This window comes from Penicillium psychrofluorescens (genome assembly GCF_964197705.1).
Source record: "Penicillium psychrofluorescens genome assembly, chromosome: 4".
NCBI classification, from domain to species: Eukaryota; Fungi; Ascomycota; class Eurotiomycetes; order Eurotiales; family Aspergillaceae; genus Penicillium; species Penicillium psychrofluorescens.
The window spans coordinates 3,143,969-3,161,813 of record NC_133442.1 but is presented as its reverse complement, the minus strand read 5'-3'; the positions used below and the strand labels follow the sequence as shown (position 1 = coordinate 3,161,813).

General features: G+C 54.6%; 10 protein-coding genes across 10 annotated transcripts; 4 read left to right on the top strand and 6 right to left on the bottom strand.

Moving 5' to 3' along the window:
• Positions 1-560: 560 nt before the first annotated feature.
• On the top strand, positions 561-785 carry PFLUO_LOCUS6837 (uncharacterized protein; the record flags this gene model as incomplete). The annotated part of the gene is made up of 1 exon (XM_073784419.1): positions 561-785. One exon carries the CDS (start codon positions 561-563, stop codon positions 783-785), a length of 225 nt encoding a protein of 74 aa, XP_073640877.1.
• A 558-nt stretch (positions 786-1,343) lies between these two features.
• On the bottom strand, positions 1,344-4,255 carry PFLUO_LOCUS6836 (retromer complex subunit Vps35; the record flags this gene model as incomplete). Its single annotated transcript, XM_073784418.1, has 5 exons — positions 1,344-1,661; positions 1,712-2,260; positions 2,318-3,354; positions 3,415-4,052; positions 4,119-4,255. The coding sequence occupies 5 exons, from the start codon at positions 4,253-4,255 to the stop codon at positions 1,344-1,346; spliced, it is 2,679 nt and encodes an 892-aa protein (XP_073640876.1).
• Positions 4,256-5,183: 928 nt separating this feature from the next.
• Positions 5,184-6,041, bottom strand: PFLUO_LOCUS6835 (uncharacterized protein; the record flags this gene model as incomplete). The annotated part of the gene is made up of 1 exon (XM_073784417.1): positions 5,184-6,041. One exon carries the CDS (start codon positions 6,039-6,041, stop codon positions 5,184-5,186), a length of 858 nt encoding a protein of 285 aa, XP_073640875.1.
• A 320-nt stretch (positions 6,042-6,361) lies between these two features.
• On the bottom strand, positions 6,362-8,546 carry PFLUO_LOCUS6834 (uncharacterized protein; the record flags this gene model as incomplete). The annotated part of the gene is made up of 2 exons (XM_073784416.1): positions 6,362-7,194; positions 7,247-8,546. 2 exons carry the CDS (start codon positions 8,544-8,546, stop codon positions 6,362-6,364), a joined length of 2,133 nt encoding a protein of 710 aa, XP_073640874.1.
• A 257-nt stretch (positions 8,547-8,803) lies between these two features.
• Positions 8,804-9,610, bottom strand: PFLUO_LOCUS6833 (uncharacterized protein; the record flags this gene model as incomplete). Its single annotated transcript, XM_073784415.1, has 1 exon — positions 8,804-9,610. The coding sequence occupies one exon, from the start codon at positions 9,608-9,610 to the stop codon at positions 8,804-8,806; it is 807 nt and encodes a 268-aa protein (XP_073640873.1).
• Positions 9,611-10,295: 685 nt separating this feature from the next.
• PFLUO_LOCUS6832 (uncharacterized protein) lies at positions 10,296-11,390 on the top strand (the record flags this gene model as incomplete). The annotated part of the gene is made up of 2 exons (XM_073784414.1): positions 10,296-10,352; positions 10,410-11,390. The coding sequence occupies 2 exons, from the start codon at positions 10,296-10,298 to the stop codon at positions 11,388-11,390; spliced, it is 1,038 nt and encodes a 345-aa protein (XP_073640872.1).
• A 175-nt stretch (positions 11,391-11,565) lies between these two features.
• On the bottom strand, positions 11,566-12,363 carry PFLUO_LOCUS6831 (dolichol-P-mannose synthesis; the record flags this gene model as incomplete). Its single annotated transcript, XM_073784413.1, has 2 exons — positions 11,566-12,199; positions 12,260-12,363. 2 exons carry the CDS (start codon positions 12,361-12,363, stop codon positions 11,566-11,568), a joined length of 738 nt encoding a protein of 245 aa, XP_073640871.1.
• A 232-nt stretch (positions 12,364-12,595) lies between these two features.
• Positions 12,596-14,119, top strand: PFLUO_LOCUS6830 (uncharacterized protein; the record flags this gene model as incomplete). The annotated part of the gene is made up of 4 exons (XM_073784412.1): positions 12,596-12,638; positions 12,696-12,744; positions 12,804-13,875; positions 13,925-14,119. 4 exons carry the CDS (start codon positions 12,596-12,598, stop codon positions 14,117-14,119), a joined length of 1,359 nt encoding a protein of 452 aa, XP_073640870.1.
• A 197-nt stretch (positions 14,120-14,316) lies between these two features.
• PFLUO_LOCUS6829 (uncharacterized protein) lies at positions 14,317-15,279 on the bottom strand (the record flags this gene model as incomplete). The annotated part of the gene is made up of 1 exon (XM_073784411.1): positions 14,317-15,279. One exon carries the CDS (start codon positions 15,277-15,279, stop codon positions 14,317-14,319), a length of 963 nt encoding a protein of 320 aa, XP_073640869.1.
• Positions 15,280-15,555: 276 nt separating this feature from the next.
• Positions 15,556-16,503, top strand: PFLUO_LOCUS6828 (uncharacterized protein; the record flags this gene model as incomplete). The annotated part of the gene is made up of 1 exon (XM_073784409.1): positions 15,556-16,503. One exon carries the CDS (start codon positions 15,556-15,558, stop codon positions 16,501-16,503), a length of 948 nt encoding a protein of 315 aa, XP_073640868.1.
• Between the last annotated feature and the right edge of the window lie 1,342 nt (positions 16,504-17,845).

Below are 17,845 nucleotides of genomic sequence, written 5' to 3'. Positions count from 1 at the left end.
CCACCCTGACGAACATCGCCTCTCCTAGGACGACGGCTATCACCTCGGGGTATACCTTTGTCATCGCAGTTTCGTATAATTTACCACATATGCGCATTTCTATTCTCGTTCTAGCATCTGTATCTTGTCTACTACTATTGTGTTCGTTCCCCTGGTATTTCTTTAAGAGGATCATCGCGCTAACCCGGTGATCTCCATTCAGGAACAGTTCCCTGTATCTGGGTTAAGCGCCGCCCCCGTGGCGAGAATTGATCGCCGAGTGTTTTTGGAACAACAGCCTCTATGAAGTACTTGCCTCGTCATAGTTACCAACATCATTCATAGTTGGAAAGAGTCGAGCAATAGCGTAGCCACGTCTATAAATGCAAGTACGCTCGCCTGCACAGGTTCCTTTGAATTTCATAAAGCAATAATCCACTTCCTCCTTGTGTATTCGTGTCAATCTCCTCTGGCAGGCCTAAACACAGCAAGCCATACAGTATTCACACTCGTCAAGAGTTTGCGCCTCGATTCTCCAAAAGAACCATCTTCTTATTATTTTCTCCTTTATTTCTCTCACAATGAGATACGCCGTCGTCGCTGTCATCGGGATTTTGGGCTCTGCCATGGCCCTACCCGCCCAACAGGGCGCCAGTGATCGCAGCCTCAGCGGTCCCGCTGCTCAAAAGCGATTTGTCGAATGGGGGCTTGACTTGGGTGGTGTTTTCGACGACTCTGGCGACTCCTCAACCCCTACCTCGACAGCAACTGCTACTCCGACAGCTCAGGCGTGGAACGCTTTTTAGTGTTGCGGGTATGGCCGGGGCAGTTAATGAATTTGGCTTGATGGGTTTCTCTGGTCAAACCAGTGAAAATGTTTTATTAGTATCGAACAATGTATATTCACAGCTATTGTGCACATGAAAGAGTCTCCTCTCCAGCTCTAGAGCCAATGTAAATGCAGAAGCCAAGGTGCCAGTTTCCACCGATTGAATGGTGTACGCAACATGGCTGTCGGGCTGGGTAACCACGACGCAGTCAATGACATAGATTGAGTCCAGGGATGAGAGATCGAGATACGGCAGAGGCCTATACATCCATAGAGGCGCTGATACACTTCTTATATATACTCTGTAGGAGACGAAAGAACAATAACAGGGGAGCTGGCTTGGAGGATACGACAGACAAGAACAAAAGACAAAGGATAAGGAAAAAGAGGATTGATTGAAAAACAAAAGAAAACCCTTATGACATACATCGACACGACATACACACACAAAGCCCGACGAATTTTCCAGTCCATCCCATACAATCTGGACGCACAGGATAATCCGAACGAGTCCAGCACCCATCCATCACATCTACTACTGCCGTGACTCCGTTACAATACCCTCATAATCGCGAGACCGGATGTACTCCAGGGTGCGGCGGAAATGGCGTTGCGGGCCCTCGAGACTAGGGTTGGGTTCACTCTCCGTGGTTTGCAGGTTGGAGTGGATGAGCTCAATGAGGCCATTGAGGTACTTGATGGTGACGGTCTCGTTCTGCTGGTCGAAATAGTAGACGTAGCGGTTGAGGATCTCGACGAAGAGCTCAACGGAGACGGCGGTGTCCATGCAGGCGTCGGCGACGCGGAGGGCACGTTGGAGGCATTCGAGGACTCGTTTGCCATCGCGGTAGAGCTGGGGGTTGGGGTTAGATTTCAGATATTGAAAGGAGAAGGAAGACTTACGTTTTTGGGATCTTCGTCCCCACGCTGCGGGTTCTCAACTACCCACCACAAGTGGCTCGCCAAATACACGGCGCGACATTGGTCGGGCTTCTTGAGGAGCTTGCTGCCATGGAGGGCGGCCTTGGTGATAAGCGTGTCGTAGTTCTCCTTTGAGAAGCCGCGCGTGCCGTGCAAAGCCCCTGCGACGATGCAGACGGCCTGGAACTGGGCGCGCGAGTCGCTAATCGCATCTTCGTAGATGGTGAATGCCTGCGCAAAGAACTCGTAGCTGACTTCCTCGAAGCCGGTCTGGTCCGCGACTTCACCGCACATCACAAACAGACGGAGAGATAGATCTGCGCAGCCTGGGTTGACACGCTGGTACAGATTATTGATGCACTGGTGCATGAATCGGTAAAGCGCAGATGATTGCGTCTTCCAGTTGTCATCGTAGTGCTCGCGCGACTTCAGTTTCCGCGCTAGGCGAATTGACGCTGTTACAATAGCTGGGGTGGTGTAGCGGATCCGCTCATTGCCCTCATTATAGGCCTTGCGCGTGGCTTGCAGAAGCTGTGTGGAACAAGATCAGTGGACATCCATCTTGAAATGATAGAATCAAGCTCTTACCTTGAGTTGCGTGTCGTTGTCTGGAGACTGGATCAGATGTACTAATCTTGCAAGCCATCCTTGTTCCTCGATTGTCTCATCGGTCTCGCCCCCTCGCCGCTGTGTCTGCATCCCGGGGTATCCAGCAGCCTGCTGCAGTCCCTCCTTGATCAAAACATTCACCGCCTGGAGCACTCGGTCAAGATTCTCCGTGGTCAAAATAAGAGTCCTGTTCTTGAGGATACTCCGAACAATCTCGCCAGCGATTCCTCTCCAAGTGGGATAAGATTGTGAAGACAGGAGTGGTACGTAATGCGGCAGTGCCAATGCTGTGAAAATCGAAACGTAAGAACGAAGCGGAGCCCCGAGAAGATGAAGAATGTGCTGTTGTGTTGGTGCAGAGTGGAGATCGGCGTGATCGGTGTATTCGTTTGTCTTCTGGGTCGCAAAGTCCAGGACCTGGTCGACATATGACAACTGATCCGGGTAAATGTTCAGCGCGAGATTGACGAGCGACACCAAAAGCGCCATGGTGTCTTGGATTGGTAATGCGCGTGTTTTGATCAAGTCGACCACCTGGTTGTAGAAAATATCGTACAGTTTGATATCTGCGGGAATGCCGGGCTTCGGGCCGTCTTCGCCTCCATTTGCGACTTGACTGTCTTCCTTCGACGCATCGGCCGCGCTGTCATCCTCCTTGGAGGGCCCTTCGGCGCCGTTTTCTTGAGTGTCATCACCTGCAGCAGCATCCTCGGCGGGCTCTGGGGCTTTGGCTTTGGCTTTGGCTTCGGCTTCGGCTTTGGCGTCGGCCTTGGCTTTGGCTTCTTTATCAAGCTCAAGTTTCTGGAACAGTCGAGTGACTGCTTCTTCCTCGTTTTGTTTCCGTGTTTCCGGCTCAGCGGGCGCTTCTGATTCTCGTGCGGCGAACGAAGAAAGACGGTCCATCAACCCGATGACAATCTTCTTGAGATCGACATGTGGATGGAGTTTGGCAATGGCGGATAGCAGAAGGTCCAAGGTGTGCAGATGGAACTCATCCGGGAATACCTTTGTGATGACTATTGATCCAGTTAGTACAAACAGGTGAATCAAACACCAAGTTCATTGCGATTTCGCACCTTCCAACAGATATTCTTGCGCCAGAACATCCCGACATTGCACCACTTGTTCCAACAGTGCTTGCAGAATGCCAGACTTGTACCCTTCGAGATCCACCAATTGACTGAGTCGGACAATGTTGCTGCCCACGAGCAGTTCGAGCTCGCGCCGCTCCTGGATCCGCCTGTCCCGTTCTCTGGAGGGACCCTGGTGTTGCAGCCGAACCCAGAGCTTATTCATCTCCACAAAGTTCGTCAGGACAAAGTTGATCGAGTCCTGGAGGTTGCCTTCGGGCCCATCACCATTGCTCAGGGGCAGATGATCTCTAGCTTGCCCGGACAGGTAGTATCGCAGGAATAGACCGCGGATCGGATGCTGGACACCGCGACTCATCTCCATCATATCCTTCATGATCTCTTTGACCGGCGCATCCTCCACCGACATGTACACGGTTCCCACGGTGATCATCAGGTAGAGGCGGGGGACGATATTGCCGGCGTACTGGACCAGTTCGTAGAGGTCCGCTAGGTGGTTGACGGGGTGGTTCTCCTTCAGGTAGACGGAGAGGTGTCGCAGCGCGTCGAACACGGCCATGTACAGCTCATAATACTGTTTCGGGCCAAGGCTTGGGGTTCGCAGTTCGGAGACGAGAGTTGATCTGTAACCGTCACTCGTGATTAGCACACAACCCGACGTCGCTGCCTGGGATTACGGAGTGGCTCACCCGCACTTGAGCGCATCCATGAGCTTGCCAGGAGACTCTAGACATTTGCGCATCATGCCTGCTTGCTGGCGCACCACCCCCAATGCCTCCTCGAGGAGGCGGTTCTGGTCCTCGGGGACGGGAGGTGGGCTCGCCATCGTGGAGCGGGAGGGAGTGAGGGGGGAATTGGAGTGGCGTGGCAGATGCAGACGGGAGACGGAAGAAGAATAGAGACTAGGGCGCAGGAACGCGGGATATCACTGGCTCAATTCATGAGCGAAGGCAAGGGATGAAGGGAAAGAAGAGTAAGTTGGGGGTTGGAAGAGCGGAGGTTACCAAAGCAGGTCAGTGACAGCATCAGCCGGAAGGAAAGGCAGGAACGCCGATCGTTAACCGGTTCACTCTCTCTCCACACCACCACAACACAACTACACACACCACCCATTCATCCTTATTATAGTCTCAGATTCGCCATCTTCTCCTCTCAATGAGGCCCAGAGGAAGAATTTACCCTTGCCTGGACCAGATTCTATCCAGATGCAATGGAACATTGGCGGTGAAGAGCCATGATTGGAGAATAGGGGCTGTGATATATCTAGCGTCTGGGAGAGGATTATTGGCTTACATCTTACTGTCGCTAACTTCGTGGGCGGAACCAGGCTTGTACTAAGAAACCCAAGGACATTGCGATACCATCAATGTGATTCTCATTCTATTCATGTAAACATAACAATCTAATCCGAGTCATTGCAAAAGCCATGAACATGTTCTGCATCCAGTCTATGTAATCCCGTCCCCTCGAACAAAAAAAAAAAAAAAGAAGCAATCTTATGTCAAGAATACATGTGAGGAAAGTAGGTGATAAACAATTCGCCAGTAAGTAAGTAACGCCAGCCCCAGATGTATGTCCATGGCGAAGACCGGGGGCGTGGATGAAGTGGTGTTGCATGCAGAAAGATAGGAAACGCGTGTATCATTCATTTGTCCTTTTGGGTCGTTGGGTCATTCATTTTGCGCGTTGTGCGGTGTGGTCTTGTCACAGGTACCGACAAGAAGCCATGTCTTGTACTCTCCAGATAGCCCGCTTTAGTAGCTGAATGGAGTGCTCCAGACCGGAGTCGAGCTAGGAGTCGCCCAGCTCGGGGTCATCGAAGAGACGCTGGGAGAGGAAGCCCAGCCACGACGAGCGAGCGGAGTAGACGTGGCAGATGCCGTCAGACTCGAAGAAGGAGTGACCGAGGGGGTCGCCGAGGAGGACGGAGTAGAAGAAGAGTATCCCCAGTACCACTGGCGGCGCTCGAGCGGAGTAGACGCGACAGGCACTGTCAGACTCGAAGAGGGAGTGGCCGAGGGAGTGGCCGAGGAAGAAGGAGTGGAAGAGGAGTAACCCCAGTACCACTGGCGGCGTTCGAGAGGAGTAGACATGGCAGACACCGTCAGACTCGAAGAGGGAGTGGCCGAGGGAGTCGCCGAGGAAGACGGAGTGGAAGAAGAGTAGCCCCAGCTCCAGTCACGGCGCCAGAACAACGAGCTGGTAGGGCTCGACATGGCGCTGCTACTGCTGCTGCTGCGCCAGGAAGAGGCAGCGGGCCGCTCGGGCAGGATGCGATACAGTGGAGTCGAAGTGGGAGTCACTGACCACGAAGACGAAGGCGAAGAGAGAGGCGAGCGGGATGGGGATGGGGTGGCGGTCACGGTGACAGTCACGGCTTGCGGTGCTGGATCCTGCGCTGGCACGGTCACGGTCTGGATCACTGTGTCGGTGGTCTCGGGGTCGGGAGAAGAAGGTGCCGATGTGGGCGTGGTGTTGTCGTCGACGTTGACTACCTTGTAAGGCACCTTGCGGCGGGCGAGATCTCCATTCTGCTGGTTGGAGAGGGGAGCAGCAGAGGTGAGAACGCCCAGAGAGGAGAGCGCGAACACAGCTGTGGCGGCGAAGTGCATGGCTGTGGCGGTGGTGTTGTCGAAGTAGGTTTATAGATCGAAGATGTGGGATGGCAGAGGGGATGGAATGGAGAGGAATGGAATGAAGCCGATATTGAGAGAGAGAAGAATGCAGCGAACGGCAAGAGGAAGTTTTAAATGCGAAAGACTCGGTGGTGTCCCGGATTGTTGATTGCATAGATTAACGTGCAGAGGCTGGGATCGACGGGTGGCTGGGAACCCGCTAAACCGGATCGGGCAATAGATGTGGCTGGACGTGGATCATTGTCACACACTTATTGATCCCGTGGCAAATCATTCCCTTACGCTGTTGATCGGAACTAGATGGCCAGGTCTTCTACCCGAACCAGTCCACAGCCCAGGGCTGCGCTGGCCCACGCCGCGCACGCTTGGTTCGGGTTCCACCCGAGCGCAGTGACGTGTGTCCCTTCCTCGTGGATGGTGGCCAGGAGGACCCCGTCCACCAGCTTGCTATCGCCCGCCAGGTTGCGCGACAAGTTCTGTCGTTCCGCCTGGAATCCGTCATAGAATCGACTGACTCCGGGGCCCTCTTTCTGGGGGCCTTGAACCCAAGTGTGTTTGAACCAGGTCTGCTGCAACTGCTGCTCTTTGGCATACAAGAGTCGGCGGAGTGGGTTGGTGGCCACCACTTCGCCTCCGGCTCCACCATACATGACGCAGGGGTGCCAGGGACTACACGGGGCCATGGTCGAGACCGTGCTCGGCATTTTGGCAATGTAATTGGTGTTGAAGAACCGGCGCAGAGGAAGGATGCGCGCGAATTCATTCTCGTCGCTGGAAAAAAAGCTCTGCAGCACGGGGGAATAACTGAGATGGCTGGAGGCTATCCGCATCCGACCCGTCATGACGACCTCGGCCTGGGGGTCGAGGAGGGACCAGTATCGAGTCTCGCCGTCCATGCCGATGGTGGTCAGCGTCTGTGGGTGGGTGGGGTACGCCGAGACAATGTTCAGGATATAGGTGACGTGAATCGGACGGTACATGAGCGGGAGAGTTTCGGCATGCGCGATATTCCAAACACCCACGAAGCCATTGGCACAGCCCACGGCGATATCACTGGGGGAAAGCCACGTGACACAGGTACAAATCGTTGATGGCGGTTTAGCCTCGAAGACGGGCGAGTGGATCTGAACTGTATGGTATTGTTAATACACCAAAGGTGCTTTAAAAGGCAGGGGTCCTACCGAATTCGGTCCCTTTGTGACCCCGTCGGATCCTGATATCCAACACTCGCACTCGACCATCCCCCCAAACACTAGCCAACAATCCAATGGGCTGGGTATTGCCCTTTTCATCCTCTTCGCGTTTCTCCCGGCCAATCGGACACCAAGAAATGCGCCGTAGATCCCCCCAATTCGAGCACAAGACAAGTCGTAGCCGCGGTTTGGAGCCCATGTCAAGCGTTGTGGTCGGGGTGTCACTTTTCTTCGCTTTGAACTCCCAAAGCTGGAGCGCGCTCGGATAGGGATATGATGGTTGAAAGGCCGAGACAGATACACCCTCTCCAGAGACGGCGTCTTTCTTCTGCTCCTCAGTAATGGGTGCAGCCACAGCCAAGTACTGGTTCAGTCCGTCTTGGTTGGGCGCCCATGCGGATGCCATGATCTTCTGTCCGAGGTTTAACATCCAGCCCTGTCGAATTTTGGTGTCGGACTTGGTTTCTCCCCAAAACTGGCCAAAATCTTGAGCCTCGTGATGATCCAGCTCCAAAACGTGTTGTTCCTCGGCGGGGCCTACGAGAATGGTATGCTTGCCCTTCTTGGGTTGCGGCAAATAAACCCGGCGGGCAACTGCCTCCTTGATGGTCTCGACGCGCTGTCGTTTGCGAAACCGTTCGCCAATTTCTTCGTCGTAGTACCAGTCCCATGCAGTCGTGCGCTCTCTCTTCACCTCCTCTGGAGTCACGCCCAGTGTGGCTCCGCATCCATAATCAGGCATGGAGCCGGCCTTGTCCAGAGACTCACGAGTGGGCAGGCCAGAATCCAAGCCGGAAAACCATCGGTCCCGAGAATAGACTGCAGTCAGGGCATCGCGCTCGTCAGTGCCAAAGGCCATGGTGTAGTGCATCCCCTTGGAGACATGGTCGCTGGGGGCTAAGATGCCTCGCATGTGGGTTTCAGAGGCGTCTGGCGCGATTGTGCCATCTGGTCTCCGCTTCTTGTGATATCTAGGACGAGAAACCACGCGTTCTTTTCGTGGGGTTTGTACAGTAGGTTCGTCTTCTTCCTCTTCCTCCGGCTCGTCCTCCTCTTCTTCACCGTTGCTGTCTTCCTCGTGCTCGTCTGTGCCGCCTGCACCAGACACCGCCATAAACTCATCGTCTGAGGGAGACTCATCCTTGCGCCTGCGCCGTCTGGGAGCAGCTTTGGTGGCCGTGGCACCTTCAGAGTCTGAGGGGTCACTGAGCCCGGCAGACGCGAATGGATCTTCCGTGTACACGGTCCGGGCCCCCGACTGACGACCCGACCGGCGGATTGAAGGCATCGTCGCTCATATAAACGCCAACCAAGCGATCAAGAGACCAAGTTGAACATGGGGATCCAAATGAAGCTGTGCAGGTTGGAAGAGTTGAGCTCCAGCCCTGGCTTAGTATGCACCCGCGCTAGACCGGATCTGGTTAGCGTGTTATCTATACAAAGTCCCAGGCTGTTTTGTTCTTCTTTTTTCTCTTATTTTTGTTATTCTTTCTGTTATTATTGAGCGGAGTCTATTAAGATACTAATATACATGCTATGTCCTCTTCACCGCTTCTTTGGAACCAGCTCGGAAAGGATCTCCTCCAGGTGCTCGTGGAGTGTAAAATGCGTGTGATCATACTCCTTCAATACACAATGCGGCAGCCGCTCCGCCATATACCGTATCATGGCCACCGGAGAATTGTAATCCTTAGTCCCATGCCATATCAAGATTGGGTCGTATGTCACATCCTCAAAGGGAATCCCCCAGTCCTGAGTGAGCAGGTTCGCCTCCTCCACTGTTGCCTCTGAGCCCTGCGCAAACCCCTCGAACATCATGCGCAGCGTTCGTTGTCTTCTCTCTTCAACACTCCGTTCACTTCCCTGCTCTTCATCGGATATAGATTTTTGAATGGCGTTATCCAACCACCGAGTCACGGTGGGAGTAGCCACCGCTTTCCGCAGCATCCACACCAATGCATCCAATGACCATCTCAACCCCGCAGGCCAAGAATACGCCGCCTGTGCCATCATCCGATATGGCAGCGGCATATGATGCGCCCCAGCCTGCCATGGCCCAGCGCCAGCTATGATGCCCACGCCAGACAACATATCCGCTGGAAGCAGATGCGCGCATGCAAGCGTATACGGCGCACCCCCCGAGCCGCCGAGGATTGAAAAGCGGGAGAGACCCAGATGGCCTGCAAGAGCCTGGACATCAGTGGGCCAGTCCGAGATGCGCCGGTGTGGTTGGACGGTGGACAGCCCGAAGCCAGGGCGGTCGGGAGAAATCACCCGGATCCCAAGCCGTTGCGCGATCTTGTCGATTCCCTGGCCTTCCAAGCGTGAGGTGGGGTAGCCGTGAAACCACATCAGCGGGGATCCTGTCGCGCAGCCGTATTCGGCATACCCCAGCTGACGCCCGTCGGGGAGGTGGAGGATCTGGCCATCTTGTGGTTGGGAGGTCGGACTTGATCCTCGGGAGGTGCTCAGTGGGCGAGGAGTGTGTTTTCCTCTGGAAGCGGAGACGAGTCGCCGTTTGGTGATTTCCATTTTGGGGGGCGGAGGTTGGATTTATTGGGGTCGGACTCACCCGCCTTTCTATATAAGTTGCGCTTGGACATCGATGTGGCTGTGCCGTTCAGCCTCACTGCAACATGGAGCACATAGCCAACACTGAGTAGGTCAATAGCTTCATTTCAAAACAAAAGAACGAACAAGAAATCCATCATTAGATATCAATCACATCAACCATACTAGATAAGGTCAATGGGCTGGACAGACTCAATCGCTCGGTCTACTTGTACGAAGTATATTTTAAAATTGGCCCACACTCCCGCCTAGCAAAAGACTGGCTGTTCTTGACTCCCTGGTCTAAGCAGATTCAAGGACAATGCACTGTTTGACAGCCCGTGGAGGGACCACTTATATCGTCGTCGATGAGTTCCTTCTTGCGTATAGATTGACCTAACCCAATGTGGAGCCCGACGTCACAACCGCAGACGCTATCTATGGCCCACCTCAATGGACCTTGATTCTCTCAACATCCTCCAGCGCCATGTCCTCCTCCACAGCTAGTCGCGGGTTATCGCACCGCGGAGTCCTCCATGAATATGTATGATGGTCGCTTTACCCACCGAGAAGAATGACAATCTGATGAAATACCCGTTAGGCTCCCCGCCTCGTAGCGTTTGAGTTCACCTCGCCCACCAAAGCAGGTAATAAAAAAAATAGTCTCATCTTCATCGGCGGCCTCACCGATGGACTCTGCACCGTCCCCTACGTCTCCAAGCTCGCCGAAACTCTAGAGGAGACCGACTGGTCGCTCTTCTCGATCTTGCTCTCTTCATCCTACGGCGGCTGGGGCGTCAGCAGTCTCGACCGCGACGTTGAGGAGATCGCGCAGTGCGTGCGGTACATCCGGGACCTGAAGGCTTCTCGGCTGCCGGGGCCGCCGTCGCAGTCGGGCAAGCTTGTGATCATGGGTCATTCGACCGGCAGCCAGGATGTGCTGCACTATATCTACCCGGCTAACCCGCTGATGTCCACCGAATTCCAGAAGGGCGTGAAGCATCTGATCCGGCCGGAAGTGGATGGCGCGATTCTGCAGGCACCGTGTTCGGATCGAGAGGCGATGATGATGCACATTCAGGCGTCGGCTGAGTCGAATGCGACCCAAGGTGTTTTTGACCAGCTTGTCCATTTTGCACGGACCCAGCCGTACACCGAGGACAAGAGTGACGCTCTGCTTCCGTTGAATATGACTAGCAAGCTCGGATTACCGCCTGATCCGCTCAGCGCTCGGAGATTCCTAAGTCTGGCGAGTCCAGACAGTCCCGCGAAACCGTCGGAAGACGATCTCTTCAGTTCGGACTTGAGTGACGAACGCTTGCAGCAAACTTTCGGGATGATTGCAACCCAGGGGATCATGCAGTCGAAGCTTATGGTGTTGTATTCGGGCGAAGATGAGTATTCTCCAAAGTGGGTGGACAAGGAGAAGCTGCTTCAGAGGTGGAAAGCAGCCGCGGAAGCTGGTGGGGCTGTATGGGATGCGGAGAACAGCGCGATCATTGCTGGTGCAAGCCACGCTGTCGAGTCGATTGGCCAGACGGAATTGGTTGAGCGGGTGCTACGCTATCTGCAGAGTCTATGAATGGAGCTCGCGGATCAAGAGAGATAGGAATTTGCCGTTAATCACAAATCAAGAGGGAAAAGATCAAAACACCACCCCAGCAGGGTACAATTGAAGAGACAAAAGAAAATCGAAGATCGGGGGGGTATATGACGGAGTTAGAGATCAACCCGGCTAGTAATAATTCACACAAAGCTCAAACCTTCAGCCAGAGGTTCAGCACGCCCTTGAGGTACTCGACAATCTCCGAGCCACCCAGCTTGCTCTCCCCGTAAAGCCGATCCACAAAAGTAATCGGACACTCAGCCACCTTGTACCCCATAGCTTTCGCCCGCACCATCATCTCCATCTGGAAACTGTACCCCTTGCTCTCGGTACTGGTAATCACCTTCTCCAGAACACTTTTCTTGTACAGTCGGAAACTGCCGGTCAAGTCGCTGACACCGGGCAACAACATGACATCGGCGATGAGATTGGCCGTGCGCGAGGTGAACTTGCGGAACAGATCCCATCCGTACACACCACCCTTGATGTCCCCGCGGTTGGCGTAGCGCGTGCCCGTCACGATGTCCGCATCCGTCTCCAGCTGGATCCTGATCATCTCGGGGATGAACTTGGGGTGGTGGCTGAAATCGGCGTCCATGATGATGACGAAGTTGCCCGTGGCGTATTTCAGGCCGTGCACGTAGGCAGTGCCCAGGCCCAGCTTGCCTTCGCGGGGCTTCAGCACAATGTGCTCGGCTCCGTAGAGTTTCTGAAGCTGCTTGGCGATGTCGAGGGTGCCGTCCGGGGAGCCGTCGTCGACCACGATAACCTCCCAGTCGAGTTTTCTGTCGTGAAAGATGTTAGTTGTGCAATTGGGTCAGAAAGTGGGAGGTAGTTGTCCGTACTCCTCGTTGAATGTCCTCTGGATCAGCCAGACAATAATAGGGAGGTTCCGACGCTCATTGTAGGTGGGCAGGATCACCGAGTACTTGTTCTTGGTGGCGATCATCTTGAAATTGTGCTTTACTCAAACAAACACCCAAAAGAAAAAAGAGACAGAGTGGAATGGCGTCAAGGGAAGGACCGTCAGAAGAATAATAGGGAGCTTAGTTAGTCCCAATCCGCCAGCTTGCCAGTTGCGGCCAGACCCACCGCTGACCGCTCCCGGCAGAAACAGCGACCTTATCACGCGCATCGGAGCAGGACAAACAGACAAACACATCCATTGCTCGTCGGGCAACATGGACTCGGTCTCAACCAAACACCATCGCAATACCTCCAGGTGTAAGATTTATTTTGGTGTTATTATTCTGTCTTCAACACTAATTCATGACTTTCCAGCTTCACGACCTCGGAGTGCCACCCGCGGCCCGTTAGATGGAGCAGACGAGTAAGTCATGAGCTCTGGAATCAGATCATTGGCATCACAGACAAGCTGACTCTGCCCAGCCCACTCTCTCCCACCTTGCCCGCTTCGCCCATCTCACCAGTACGAGTATTGCCCAGTATCGATGACTTTTCGGGGGATACTTTTCACGAGTTGGATCCTCTCGCCCCAGATGATCTCCCAGAAACCTTAGGAAAGGACCTCTCCTTCCTTCTCCGACCAAACATCTTCCATACACTTTCTCCGATTGATATCCCGTCACCCCTGCGCTCCGAATTTGCCGTCTTGAATCCAGGCGAGCCACTCTCCGCATCTCTGAGCGTCCTTGAGAAACTGCTAGCGGAGGGCCGCTTCCTCATCGCAGCGCATTTTGCCGGCGCCATCTTGACTTCTTCTCTGATGTCACCGACGAACATCAAGATGATTTTTGCCCTGTTTTATGCCCGGCTTGCATCCTTGGAACTATCGGGAAATGCACTTCTCGCCGCCCAAGAATCCAAGGCCCTGGAGGATCTAAACTCGAGCTTTTACTACATCGATTCCGACTTTGATAAATCGGAGACGGAGCAGGAGCGCCATCATCCCGTTGAGCATTACCTGCGCCATATCGTCCCGTGGCCACTTAGAGTTTTAGCTGTGAGGCTGCAGAGCATCGGATTTGGTGATCCCCGCCGGAGTATTGGCGGGTTATATGAGATTGGCCTCGAAGCACGGAGAGAAATTATGAGGAGTGATATTCCCGAAGCAGAACGAGAAATCTGGAGACACAGACTAGCAGATCTGGGCCTTCGGAGCGTCAATGCGCTAGTGGAGATGGGCGATCTAGATGCGGCGAAAAGATCCCTCGACAATCTGCGGGATTCCAGTCCAGAGACCAACATGACCAAGATGAGAAAGGCGCTTCTGTTGCTGCGGATTGGGGATATAGATGCGGCGCGCAAGATCTTCAGTGCTGAGGACGAGTCCTCCAGAGAATCTGCTCTGCTCCAGCCGCTCTTGAGTATGGCGGATGGTCGCTATCCCGCCGCTGTGGAGGAATGGCGGGCTCTTCAGCAGGAGGGAACTCGAACGGATGACGCGCTGGTCGCTCAGAACCTGGCGGTGTGTCTCCTGTACATTGGCCGACTGGACGAGGTATGTTATACTCTCAAATCTGCTCGTGGGGCTTACTGACATACCCTAGGCCCGCGTGCTCCTTGAATCTCAAGTGTCGGCTAATCACTCCTTTAGCAGCTTGGTCTTCAACCTGTCGACGGTCTACGAGCTCTGCTCTGATGGCGCGAGTAACTTGAAAGGGCAGCTGGCTGCCTCCATCGCCCGTCAGCCCGTCTCCGGGCACACGAACCTGGACCGGCCGAATGCGGATTTGAAACTATGATACCCGCAATGAAGGCTTCGGTGGTCTGGGGCTCTCTGTAAAAATGCCCTTATGGTGATGATCTATTTATTCATGAAGGAACAAACCTCAGCTAAGAATATAGCTGCCCCCAAGAACAGCCCGATGCTTATCAACCATATTCAAAATCACCCTGAAGAACCACCAAATACGCCTTACTCCTCTGCAGTCTGCAACCGCTATGATCCATCCGTCTTTTTTGGCAATGATTCTGGCGGAGGCCGTGATTTAGGTTTTCGGATGATGATCCGGTCTCCTTCTCTCTGCCAGCCCAGCTTCTCCGTATCGACCAGTTTCTCCCACGTCCAGCTTTGGTCGTGTCCCGTACAACCATCCAATACCCAACCGATCGGAACGCTGAGATACGCACTTCCCACAGCCTTGAGGGCATGCCTCCGAACTCGATCCACAGCCCAGTCCAGCACAGCTCGGATATAGGAATCCACACCCTTGCGGACCTGCCAGAAGACAATCCAGTTGTCGTGCATCAACGCGCACAAGACATCATCGACAGTCTGGGACTGGAATCCATGCTCGCGACGCGCCCGTGCGCGCAGCTCAAAGGCTGCTACCATGTCTCTCTGCCGGCAGGCATAATCGAGAATGAGATATGAGACCAGCTCCTTGATCTCCGAGTCGGGCAGTGGGTGTGAGGGGGAGTGCAGCTTGTCGAGGACGTGTCGCAGGGACGGGAAGTAGGATGGTGGATGCCGGGTGAGAATGGATAGGCGGATTGAGAAGACATGGACGCGCTGGGAGAAGGCGATGGGGGTGGATGCGGCCGTGGCTAGGAGGGCTTCTCGGAGCTTGCGGAGGGACAAGAGGAGGGTGGACAGCTCTGCCGAAGGTGGCGCGACACCCTTTTCGGTGGACGGTTTTATTTTCGTCTTTGCGGATTGCGCAGCGGGTGGGTTGGAAGTTGCATCTGCCGAAGGACTGGTGGGCAGCGAGGCCAGTGCGGCGTCCAGGTGTTTGGCGTGGCGGGCGCAGAAGCTCATGTATCGCTCAACAATCTTGTCAAAGTAGTCCTGCTGGGCTTTGTGGTCGAGCAGTTTCCTGTCACCCTTGGACACAAATCCGACACTCTCCAGGGAATCTGCGATCGGCCGCAGCCGGCTGCCCGGGGTCTTTGGCTGCTGCATTGGTGAAGAAGGAGGAAACCAGACCTGGATCGTTATCGGGTTATCTGACTATCGTGTTTGCACTGTTTGCCCAGCCTGGACCGAGGTTTCCCCAACCAAGACACATGCCCCAACTGTTGACTTCTTGCCTGTTTTATACCCTCTGGTCCCCCTCCTTTTTCACCCTCTCCACGCTCATCGCCATCTCACCATCTGCTGTGCTTGTCCCGGTCTCCGCCAATTCCACCAATTTCCAATCCGCCTGCAACAGCCCTACTACGGGGTTGCATGTGAACCATGGCCCGTCAACGTCGTCCAGAGCGCAAGGACTCTGGCCAGACTGCCGCTGTCGCCACAGAGGTCCTGGAGACACCGCCACAGGCCGTCCGGAGGCTACTGCATTGGAATGATCTGCCGGCCTGGCAGCGCGACAACCAGCACATTCACACGGGCTACCGGCCGGCATCGTCTTCGTTCATGGGCTCGTTCCAATCGCTTGGCTACATTCACAATGAAACCGTCAACATATATTCTCATCTATTGCCGGGATTGATGGCCGTACCCGCGGCATATCAATTGCACCGCTCTCTCGCGCCGCGTTACCAGACTGCTTCGGATTCGGACATTGCTGCCTTCATCTGCTTCTTCGCCGGCGCGGCTTTCTGCCTGGGCATGTCTGCGACATACCACACGATCTCCAACCACTCACCTGCGGTTGCTCGGATAGGGAATGGCCTCGACTACATCGGGATCGTGGGGCTCATCGTGGGCAGCTTTGTCCCCAGTGTTTTCTACGGCTTTTACTGCTTTCCCGACCTCCAGCGGCTTTACTGGACCATGATCTGTACCCTCGGAGCGGGCTGTGCCTGCGTCTCGATCCTTCCACAGTTCCGCACGCCTCGCTGGAGACCGTTTCGGGCGACCATGTTCATCGGAATGGGGCTGTCTGCTGCCTTTCCTGTCCTCCATGGTCTTCAAATGTTCGGGTTTGATCGCATGCGGCAGCAAATTGGTCTTGTGTGGTTGCTCCTCCAGGGCTTTATGTATATTCTCGGCGCATCAATCTACGCAGCCCGAGTGCCGGAGCGCCTGCGGCCGGGCAAGTTTGACATCTGGGGGAGCTCCCATCAGATCTTTCACGTGTTGGTGGTCTGCGCGGCGGTGGCCCATCTGACAGGCTTGCTCAAGGCTTTCGACTATCGGCACAGCGGGACGGCCGAGATGTGTCAGATTCCACGCAGCTGAGCCGGGACCCTGTTTAGAAAGCCACGCGCAGCCACCGGGAAGGTTGGACAGCATGCTCATGGCAGTTAGAATAGCATGAAATGAAACATTTTCACGCTGTAGTGTACGGGGCGCGACTGCCTCTTCGTTGGACTCGAGGGACCATGCTGACGAAGACCCGGACTTTCGAGGTCGGCGTGTGCGACGATGACGGCGCGATGGCTCAGAAAGCAGCGGTGAAGCTCTGGAAAGAACTAGATAGGGTCAGCCGAGGCCTATTTTGTCAATATTTTCACATGGCAGACGCCGGCGAGGGTTCTCGCTCGCCAGAAGCCAGACCATGTCTATTTTACTTTCATTTACGATGTTGCATCACAGTGTGCGACGCAAGCCTGGGACCTTCAGGGTCGAGTTCGTGCGCCGTCTCCTATCACGAGCTGCACAAAATTAGGAAAACCAGCCAAGCAGATCCATCAATGCATCAGTGGGAGGCGACCCTTTTGCTTCACCTCTCATGCGCGGTGGATCAGATGTAGCGTCTGGGGTTTCACAGCGGCTGACACGGTTTATGCGGCTGTCGTCGGGCCCCAAGATATCCGAATGCCAGAGTGACATTGTTTCTGCCGTGGGCGTTGGAGGTTGTTTGTATTATTGGTTTATATATGGAGCGGACGGTCATCACGGTCATCCAGTGAACGAAAGCTCTTCGAGGGCCATCAATCATCATTTCGATCTCGCTCTTCTCGGAAAGCCGTTGACTATCGGTCCAATGCTAGCCGAGCCGTATGGCATTCCGTACCCGGCGGGCGATGCACCGAAACTGCGAACTGCGTGCGAGAACTGCCGACAATCCAAGGTGAAATGTAACTTGTCCGGCAAAAACGCCTGCACCCGGTGCCTACGCCACGGCCTGGAGTGCCAGTACGGCTTCGCCAACCGGTCCGGCAAGCCGAAGGGCAGCAAAAATCGAGCCACGCTCCGGAAATTGGGTCAGCTTCAAGAAGAAAAGCCGGGGTGTAGATTGGGTTCGAGACAAGCGCGTGGGCCGGTGGCTAATATGGAGCCGCTCAGTCCAACGGCTTATACGAGTCGACTTTCTGAGCCGCTCAATGATGATGTTGGTCCTTTTCTTTCTTTCGTCTTGTCTACACATTCTTAAGTCAAGATTTCCTTTTAGGTGTGTTTGATGTCAGGCCAGTCAGGGTTATGGGAAAGCCCACGAAGCTTCGACAGCGCCGCAACGCTCGAGGCATCTGTCTGTCCTGTTCAACTGACGGCCGAGTCGCTGCAGAGGCTGGATGGCTCACCGTTAGCCTCCGTCGTGGATCCCAGCTGCGCCTCTCTCCCCACTGGACTTGAATAT